At 45.8% G+C, this 10,591-nt stretch overlaps 1 protein-coding gene across 1 annotated transcript in view; it reads right to left on the bottom strand.

The window, feature by feature from the left end:
• Window positions 1-10,591, bottom strand: part of slc26a6l1 (solute carrier family 26 member 6, like 1) — a gene marked incomplete at both ends in the record, with an annotated part of 31,111 nt that continues 20,520 nt past the window's right edge. The window contains 6 exons of the mRNA XM_084315774.1: window positions 1-176; window positions 5,363-5,417; window positions 7,658-8,101; window positions 8,448-8,558; window positions 9,030-9,122; window positions 10,146-10,215. Coding sequence (XP_084171900.1) covers window positions 1-176; window positions 5,363-5,417; window positions 7,658-8,101; window positions 8,448-8,558; window positions 9,030-9,122; window positions 10,146-10,215 — 949 coding nt within the window. The remainder of the gene's footprint in view (window positions 177-5,362; window positions 5,418-7,657; window positions 8,102-8,447; window positions 8,559-9,029; window positions 9,123-10,145; window positions 10,216-10,591) is intronic.

Raw genomic sequence — 10,591 nt, 5'->3', positions numbered from 1 at the left:
TTAGTTATAGTTGTCGCTACAGCAACGTACCTCTGGACCCTGTAGGCTCGGCAGTGATAGCGCTCCTTGATGGCCGACACAGTGCAGCACAGCGTCGTGGACGCTGGCGAAGAGGCGGCTCTTTGTGATGGGGTCAGAGAAGAAGTCTCCTAGCTCCAGCTGCTCCACCACAGAGGCTGGGGAGAGGAGGCACAGAAGAGCAGAATAGGGCCATGATAAAAAAATATATGATAATTACATTGTCCTTTGACTTGAGAATGAAGTCAAGATTTGGAGAATATAGTTGTCATTTTGAGATAAAGTCAAAACTTTAGGATAAACTTTTGACTTTTATTCTATTCTGAACGGATAATATTTTTTTTCTTCATGGTCCTCCCTGTTACTCAAAAAAGGAAACACAGACACACTCCCAAAGGGCTTAAAGGAACACTCCAAACATTTTGGGAAACATATTTGCCATCTTCCCCAGAATCAGAAGAAGATTAACATCAGTTTAATCTCTATGTCCAGTAAACCCCAGAGAGGGTTTTATTGTGTTTTTATCCTTTTGATCAATATTCTTTGTATTGTATTGCACAATCCTTGTTTTATTGCTTCAATAAAGACATCGATCAATAAAGAAAAACTCCTTTAAAACAGCTCTCAAAACCCACTTTTTCACTTTTGCTTTTGACCACTAACTGGTTTTTGTTTTGTTTTGTTTTGTTCTGTCTTTTGTTGCTTATATTGTAAAGTGTCTTTGAGCACTGTAAAAGAGCTATAACAATTTAATGTATTATTATTATTATTAGTATTAGTATTATTATTATTATTATTATTATTATTAGCTCCATCAAAAGTGAAGAAATGTTCCAACAACTCCAAAATTGACACACAAGAGATCCAACTGTTATGATTTTTTCTCATCTGACAGAATAAGGTACAATCAAATGCAAATCTACTTCCAAGTGTTTCATTGTACAGATGCACAGATGATGACACCGTCAAAACAAGGTATGAACTGAGACATCCAAGGAGGAACATCTTAGACAACAGCCATGAAGGAGGTAGTAACTTACCCTGACACCCAGCCATGAAGGAGGTAGTGACTTACCCTGACACCCAGCCATGAAGGAGGTAGAGACTTACCCTGACACCCAGCCATGAAGGAGGTAGTAACTTCAAGTCAAGAGTTTTATTTGTCACGGCATACAAGTATACAATGAAATGCGGGTGGTCTTGCCCGCAACGATGTGCAATACAGTGGTACAACATATAATAGAATCTAATAAAAATAAACAGGTAACAGGTAACATGGTGGGACATCTCGGTATCTGTACATAGTTATTTACAGAGCATATAGGACATGCTGGGTCCTTTGGTAGTGCAATACACTGTTACTGTTGTTATACTATTTCTAAAGTGACCTTTCCCTTTTGGCCATAAGTGTGGGCGTGTACGGCATGAGTGTGTGCCTGCTCATGTTAAAGTGGCTGCTAGTGTGTGAGCGTGCACAGCGTGCGTGTCATGTGTGCTTGTGTGTGAGAAGTTCAGTGTTCTGTGGCACTCAGTGTTCATTGTTCAAGGCTCTGATGGCCTGGGGGAAGAAGCTGAGCCGAAGCCTCTCTGTCCTAGTAGCTGGGGTTCGCAGGCGTCTGCCTGACCTCAGCAGCTGGAACAGGCTGTTATTGGGGTGGTGGGGGTCTTTCATTATTCTGCATGCTCTGGATTTGCACCTCTTGTTGTATAGAACCTGCAAGGGAGGTAGTGCAATACCCGTGGTACGCTCGGCTGAGCGCACCACTCTCTGTAGGGCCTTCTTGTCCTGTGCCGTGCTGTTTCCATACCAGGCAGTGATGTTTCCAGTCAGGATGCTCTCTACAGCTCCGGAGTAGAAGGACTGGAGTATCTTCCCTGATACTCTGAACTTCCTTAACTGTCTCAGGTGGTAGAGGCGCTGCTTCGCCTTTTTTTACGACTGTCTATGTGTGTTGACCATGTCAGATCCTCTGCGATGTGGACCCCCAGGTACTTAAAGCTGCTCACCCTGTCCACGGTAGCCCCGTTTATCATCAGTGGTGTGTGTGTCTCCTGCTGTCCTCTCCTATAATCCACGATTAGCTCCTTGGTTTTACTAATGTTCAGGAGCAGGCTGTTGTCCTGGCACCAGCGTTCCAGTACCTCAACCTCCTCCCGGTAGGCCTTCTCGTCGTTGTCCGAGATCAGCCCCACCACCACCGTGTCGTCTGCAAACTTCACTATGGAGTTGGAGCTGAACTTGGCCACACAATCGTGTGTGTAGAGTGAGTACAGCATGGGGCTCAGAACACAGCCCTGGGGGGACCCGATGCTCAGGGTGATGGTGTTGGAGGTCTGACCCCCCACCCTGACCGCCTGGGGTCTTTCACTCAGAAAGTCCAGTACCCAGGCGCTCAGGGCGGAGCTCAGACCCAGCTCGATCAGCTTGTCCACCAGTCTGGTGGGGACTATGGTGTTGAACGCTGAGCTGTAGTCAATGAACAACAGTCTCACATAGCCCCCCTTCTGACGGTCAACTTACCCTGACATGAAGGAGGTAGTGACTTACCCTGACATGAAGGAGGTAGTAACTTACCCTGACACCCAGCCATGAAGGAGGTAGTAACTTACCCTGACACCCAGCCATGAAGGAGGTAGAGACTTACCCTGACACCCTGACATGAAGGAGGTAGTAACTTACCCTGACACCCAGCCATGAAGGAGGTAGAGACTTACCCTGACACCCAGCCATGAAGGAGGTAGTGACTTACCCTGACACCCAGCCATGAAGGAGGTAGAGACTTACCCTGACATGAAGGAGGTAGTGACTTACCCTGACATGAAGGAGGTAGAGACTTACCCTGACACCCAGCCATGAAGGAGGTAGAGACTTACCCTGACATGAAGGAGGTAGTGACTTACCCTGACATGAAGGAGGTAAAGACTTACCCTGACACCCAGCCATGAAGGAGGTAGAGACTTACCCTGACATGAAGGAGGTAGTAACTTACCCTGACACCCAGCCATGAAGGAGGTAGTGACTTACCCTGACACCCAGCCATGAAGGAGGTAGAGACTTACCCTGACATGAAGGAGGTAGTAACTTACCCTGACACCCAGCCATGAAGGAGGTAGTGACTTACCCTGACACCCAGCCATGAAGGAGGTAGTGACTTACCCTGACACCCAGCCATGAAGGAGGTAGTGACTTACCCTGACACCCAGCCATGAAGGAGGTAGTGACTTACCCTGACACCCAGCCATGAAGGAGGTAGTGACTTACCCTGACACCCAGCCATGAAGGAGGTAGTGACTTACCCTGACATGAAGGAGGTAGTAACTTACCCTGACACCCTGACATGAAGGAGGTAGTAACTTACCCTGACACCCAGCCATGAAGGAGGTAGTGACTTACCCTGACACCCAGCCATGAAGGAGGTAGTGACTTACCCTGACATGAAGGAGGTAGTAACTTACCCTGACACCCAGCCATGAAGGAGGTAGAGACTTACCCTGACACCCAGCCATGAAGGAGGTAGAGACTTACCCTGACACCCAGCCATGAAGGAGGTAGTAACTTACCCTGACACCCAGCCATGAAGGAGGTAGTCACTTACCCTGACACCCAGCCATGAAGGAGGTAGAGACTTACCCTGACATGAAGGAGGTAGTAACTTACCCTGACACCCAGCCATGAAGGAGGTAGAGACTTACCCTGACACCCAGCCATGAAGGAGGTAGAGACTTACCCTGACACCCAGCCATGAAGGAGGTAGAGACTTACCCTGACACCCAGCCATGAAGGAGGTAGAGACTTACCCTGACACCCAGCCATGAAGGAGGTAGTAACTTACCCTGACACCCAGCCATGAAGGAGGTAGTCACTTACCCTGACACCCTGACATGAAGGAGGTAGAGACTTACCCTGACACCCAGCCATGAAGGAGATAGTAACTTACCCTGACATGAAGGAGGTAGTAACTTACCCTGACACCCAGCCATGAAGGAGGTAGAGACTTACCCTGACACCCAGCCATAAAGGAGGTAGAGACTTACCCTGACACCCAGCCATGAAGGAGGTAGTAACTTACCCTGACATGAAGGAGGTAGTAACTTACCCAGCCATGAAGGAGGTAGAGACTTACCCTGACACCCTGACATGAAGGAGGTAGTAACTTACCCTGACACCCTGACATGAAGGAGGTAGAGACTTACCCTGACACCCAGCCATGAAGGAGGTAGTAACTTACCCTGACATGAAGGAGGTAGTAACTTACCCTGACACCCAGCCATGAAGGAGGTAGAGACTTACCCTGACACCCAGCCATGAAGGAGGTAGTAACTTACCCTGACACCCAGCCATGAAGGAGGTAGAGACTTACCCCGACACCCAGCCATGAAGGAGGTAGTAACTTACCCTGACACCCAGCCATGAAGGAGGTAGAGACTTACCCTGACACCCTGACATGAAGGAGGTAGTGACTTACCCTGACATGAAGGAGGTAGTAACTTACCCTGACACCCAGCCATGAAGGAGGTAGAGACTTACCCTGACACCCTGACATGAAGGAGGTAGTAACTTACCCTGACACCCAGCCATGAAGGAGATAGTAACTTACCCTGACATGAAGGAGGTAGTGACTTACCCTGACATGAAGGAGGTAGAGACTTACCCTGACATGAAGGAGGTAGTAACTTACCCTGACACCCAGCCATGAAGGAGGTAGAGACTTACCCTGACACCCAGCCATGAAGGAGGTAGTAACTTACCCTGACACCCAGCCATGAAGGAGGTAGTCACTTACCCTGACACCCAGCCATGAAGGAGGTAGTAACTTACCCTGACACCCAGCCATGAAGGAGGTAGAGACTTACCCTGACACCCAGCCATGAAGGAGGTAGTAACTTACCCTGACACCCTGACATGAAGGAGGTAGTGACTTACCCTGACACCCAGCCATGAAGGAGGTAGTCACTTACCCTGACACCCAGCCATGAAGGAGGTAGTAACTTACCCCGACACCCAGCCATGAAGGAGGTAGAGACTTACCCTGACACCCAGCCATGAAGGAGGTAGTCACTTACCCTGACACCCAGCCATGAAGGAGGTAGTAACTTACCCTGACACCCAGCCATGAAGGAGGTAGTCACTTACCCTGACACCCAGCCATGAAGGAGGTAGTCACTTACCCTGACACCCTGACATGAAGGAGGTAGTAACTTACCCTGACACCCTGACATGAAGGAGGTAGTAACTTACCCTGACACCCAGCCATGAAGGAGGTAGTAACTTACCCTGACACCCAGCCATGAAGGAGGTAGTCACTTACCCTGACACCCTGACATGAAGGAGGTAGTAACTTACCCTGACACCCAGCCATGTAGACATGTACATCAATCTCACTGAAGTCCTGGAATATCTGTCAACAAATGAGACAGGAAGACTCATTTTTGTACAAACCCTTTCAGAATGTATTGTTCTATTGTTATTAGATGCAAAGCACCTCTATAGGCAATGTCAATAACCCCTGAAACAGACTGGAAGCACCTCTATGAACAGGCGATGTCAATAACCCCTGAAACAGACTGGAAGCACCTCTATGATAAACACCTCTGCAAGACCTCATTCTATCACCTAAAAAATATATCCAAACTCCGTCCCACTTTAACCCTGTCAGACGCAGAGAAGCTTGTCCATGCCTTTGTCTCCTCAAGACTGGACTACTGTAACGGACTCTTCATCAGGATTCCTGGCAAGAGCATCCAAAAGCTGCAATACATCCAAAACAGCGCTGCCAGGATCCTGATGAGAGTCCGTAAACACGAGCACATAACCCCCATCCTTCACTCACTACATTGGCTCCCCGTCTCATCCCGGATCAACTACAAAATCCTGATGCTCACCCATAACTGCATAAATGGACACGCATCCCTATACCTTCAGGCACTCATCACTCCACAATCCTCCACCCGTACCCTCAGATCTGCAGGTAGCCTGCTCCTTCGGGTCCCCAGTACCCGGCTCTGCACCATGGGTGACAGAGCCTTCTGCTTGTCTGCACCACGCCTGTGGAACAGCCTCCCCATCCAGCTGAGGGCACCACAGAGCCTGGACTCTTTTAAAGCAGGCTTTTTTTTGTTGTTGTGCTGTTGTCTTGCATTTTCTGTTTATACTATGTTTTTAACTATGTTCTATTTTTTATTATTATGTTTTTTTTAATTTATTAACACATTGGGGACGAACAACGGATATCTCCGTGTTTCGATTCCACCCGTTGTGGACAGAAGCACGGATATATCCGTGGCAAGTTGTTATTGCTTTTATTCCATTTTAATAACCTATTCAAGGTCGCAGAGCGGCACTGCAGATTTACCCTACTCTTTGAATTCGAGAAGGTGCAATACCAGCCAGATCCTCTTAGGGGCGATATCGCGATAATGCAGTGTGCACTGTGGCTGAAGGGAGCAATCTTTTTTTTAACTTTTTTTTGAGTTTCCAGTAGCTGGATTCTATATGTGTAGCCTGTACCTTGGATTACGTTTTGCATCGCAGAAATAAGGGGATTTATCATCAGCCAATGGACATATCGATCTACCAGATGGCGATCGATAACGGGGAAATGCTCGGGGGGATCCCACCGGACCACGGTAAGATCTTTTTCACGTAAAGTACATCCCGATCGGGCCTTGTTTTGATAGCCATCCAGGAGTTCGGCCTATGAGGCTAATGAGGCTAACGCGGTTATTGGTAATCAATAATCAGAAATGACGTCCCCGCCCCCCCCCCCTCTTTCATGCATACATGCGTGAGGATCGTGCCGATCATATGCAGTTTGAGTCTTAACTGGAGCGTATCTATAACCGAAATGCCATTGGATTTAACGTTATTAGCTATTAGCCCTGTATCTCGGCTTCCAGGAAATATACTAGACCAAATCCGGTATAACGCTTATATTCACGGTGCTATAAAATGAGAACGTATTGATGATTTTTTTTTCTTTAAGCCATTTTGAAGGGACGGTTTATGGTCTCAATTCACAATGAGATTGGACAGATAGCAATACTATAAAGTATAGATTTAGCTCTACAAACAGCCCCACATCTGTTTACATTTCCTGGTCCTCTTGAGAATAATTAGACTCATCCCAGTGGCCGCGATTGTGTTAATAATTATTAAAAAAATTACTATGTTTTAACCCTGTAGCACTTTGGGATCCTAGTGAATGAAAAGTGGAATACAAATACAATTTATTATTTTCTGAGCACACTGCAGCAACTACAGAATACATTTAAAACCCCCATGCTTGATGCGTTTGCTCTACCGCTAACATGCCTATCATGTTATGCTAACCATGCTGCTTCGCTTCTGATCTGTTTCTGGGGTAACTCACTCGGCTTGCTAGTCTCGCGTATAGCCATATCTCTCTCCACACTATGTTAGCGCTGGCCAGAGAACGTCAAATCCTCTACCGAACTCCTAACCTAAATTGTATTTGATTTACCTTGTTTTAACCATACATTTCCAAAACCAAGAGGATTTGATTACGCGCATAATTAACCTCTCCGGTTCCACCACACTTCCCTACCTGGTCCCAACCTAATCCTCACCAACTCCAACGGCCTTGCGCCCCCTCAGAGACAACGCCTCTAAAAGACTTACGTTCCTCATGGTCTTGATGGCGACAGTATCGATGAAGTTGGCCGTGGAGAGGTCCAAGACGATGGAGTGAATGTCCCAGGTCCACTTCCCCAGGGACCCGAGGGAGATGCGCTCCAGGTCGCGGCTGAGGGTGTCGTCGTCGCTGTTGGAGCCCAGCGTGGTGGTGTCCCCGTCCTGTAGCTCGGACATGGACCCCAGGGTGATGGTGTCGGGGTCGCCTCCCTTCAGGTACTCCCAGCTGCGGTGGTGGCCTTCGGGCGCCGTTGGCGCGACGAACACCGTGCCGTTCTCCCGCTCGCTCCAGTCCTTCCGCTCCTCCTCCTCCTCCTGTGTCTCCTTCCCGTCTCTCCAGCGCCCGGCCTCCTCTTCCACCGAGAACACAGGCCCTCCTCCTCCTTCACCTCCTCCTCCGGCCATCTTTGCAGCTGCCCTCTGAGCCCGTCTCTGTCCGGTGGTCAGTAGAAGTCACACTTAACGTGGCACTTCGCCGAAAAACCACGCTGATATATTTAGCACATAATCTCCTTCTTTTGTGTTAATTATAGCTCAATCAAATTATGTAGATGAAAAAATAGGGATTTCATTTCATCATTTAATTGAGCCATAATTAACGCAACAGTTTCAGTGTCCTCCGATGACATCACTGGAGGACTTATTCAAACTCGTTAACTCATTAATAATTGTCAAAAACGAAATGAATAGTAAATCAGCATTGTTTCAATGAGTGTGAGAATACAAGGTTCATTGACACACTGGTGCAGGTCCACAGGTGACCAGGACGTCACAGTACCTTTCTCTTGGCCTCTCTCTTTGCTCTCCTCTCGGCTCTCCTCTCCCTGCGTCTCTGTTTGGCCTCCTGTCTCCTCTTATAGATGATCATCTTGCTGATGTCAAGCCCACTCTAAATACAAGTCAAGTCAAGTGGTCCTTTATTAATAAGAGGTACAGGCAGGAAAAAAAGATAATAGAAATAGTAATAATAATAGAGTAGAGTAGAACATAATAATAATAGTGGATTGACAGAATAGCAGATGTTTGTAATGACAATTTGATTCACACAATTTATATCAATGACCTGCAGTCGAAGGAGACTGGTCTCGAAGAGATGTTAGGGAAACTAGATGTAATGGCAATAAAAGTGCCCATATGAAAATGAACTGTAGTCAAACCTATAGTATTCATTGATTGAGTGATTCATTGTGTTCCTGTTTTACTATATAACGACTATGGTATTAATATAGTATTTGGTGTGAATGAGGAAAAGAAAACTATAATAAATACTATAATACTATAGTTAAAAAATATATCAAATGCCCCTTTTCATATGGGTAAGGACAGGTGTTTTTTGTCACCGTAAAACATAAGGACAAACCTTCTCTTTCAGAGCTTCCAGGTAGAGGTCGGCGTTGGCGAAGTACACAGTGGCAGAGGAACGGAAGATGGTGACACCTGGGACCTCTCTCGCCTGATGGACACAGGGTGGTCAGAGACCATGGACGCAATGTTTTCAATCATTTAAAGGGACATGTTATACGAGGGGACATGTTATGAGGGGACATGTTATGATGGGACAAGTTATGATGGGACAAGTTATGGGGGGACATGTTATATGAGGGGACATGTTATGATGGGACAAGTTATGAGGGGACATGTTATATGAGGGGACATGTTATGATGGGACAAGTTATGAGGGGACATGTTATATGAGGGGACATGTTATGATGGGACAAGTTATGAGGGGACATGTCATGATGGGACAAGTTATGAGGGGACATGTTATATGAGGGGACATGTTATGATGGGACAAGTTATGAGGGGACATGTCATGATGGGACAAGTTATGAGGGGACATGTTATATGAGGGGACATGTCATGATGGGAGATGTCATGAGGGGACATGTTATATGAGGGGACATGTTATATGAGGGGACATGTTATGAGGGGACATGTTATATGAGGGGACATGTTATGAGGGGACATGTTATGGAGAATGTGGTTCGCTGAGTCTTTGTATGGATTTGTCAGTCTGAACCTTTATTTAGGCGATGGGGGGAAATTACATAATGTACTATTTGCCGTTTGGCCAGAGTTTGAAGTCTGACCAAACGGAAGAATTAGCTTTAATAAATCAATTAACAAAAAAAAATAAAAAATCAATTAACTGTGCTTTTCGGAGCCAGGAACACTGCCCCTATCTAATGTATCGCTTAGTTTGTGACGTTTTTTACTCTTGGGTGTGGGGTAGCCAGGCAGGGAAGGATATAATTAATTTAAGAGGTGCTGGAAAATATTTAGATCTAGTTCATTTGCTATAAAAATATTAAATGATCAAGTAGTATAGAATGATTGAAAAGATACATAATATGTCCTCTTTAATAAATAATAATCTATAAAGATACATAATATGTCCCCTTTAATAAATAATAATATATAAAGATACATATACACTTTAAGGCATTATTTTCTCTTTCTTCCTGTTGCGTCTTACCTCTCTGTGAGTCTCCATGTCCAGATAGAGCTCTGTACCAGCGATATGTCCCAGAACAGAGTATGTTGGCCTGAAAGATAAGACAGAAACATTGCTTGGTACAGCTTTTACATACTCATAGTATCACTTAACTAGAGCAGTAGTTTGTGTTAAATAGTATCACTGAACTAGAGCAGTAGTAGGTGTTAAATAGTATCATTGAACTAGAGCAGTAGTAGGTGTTAAATAGTATCACTGAACTAGAGCAGTAGTAGGTGTTAAATAGTATCACTGAACCAGAGCAGTAGTATCACTGAACTAGAGCAATCGTAAGTGTTAAATATTATCACTGAACTAGAGCAATTGTAAGTGTTAAATATTATCACTGAACTAGAGCAATCGTAAGTGTTAAATATTATCACTGAACTAGAGCAATTGTAAGTGTTAAATATTATCATTGAACTAGA

The sequence above is a fragment of the Notolepis coatsorum genome, assembly GCF_963971535.1.
Source record: "Notolepis coatsorum genome assembly, chromosome: 6".
NCBI classification, from domain to species: Eukaryota; Metazoa; Chordata; class Actinopteri; order Aulopiformes; family Paralepididae; genus Notolepis; species Notolepis coatsorum.
This window is presented reverse-complemented; position numbering and strand designations above follow the sequence as displayed.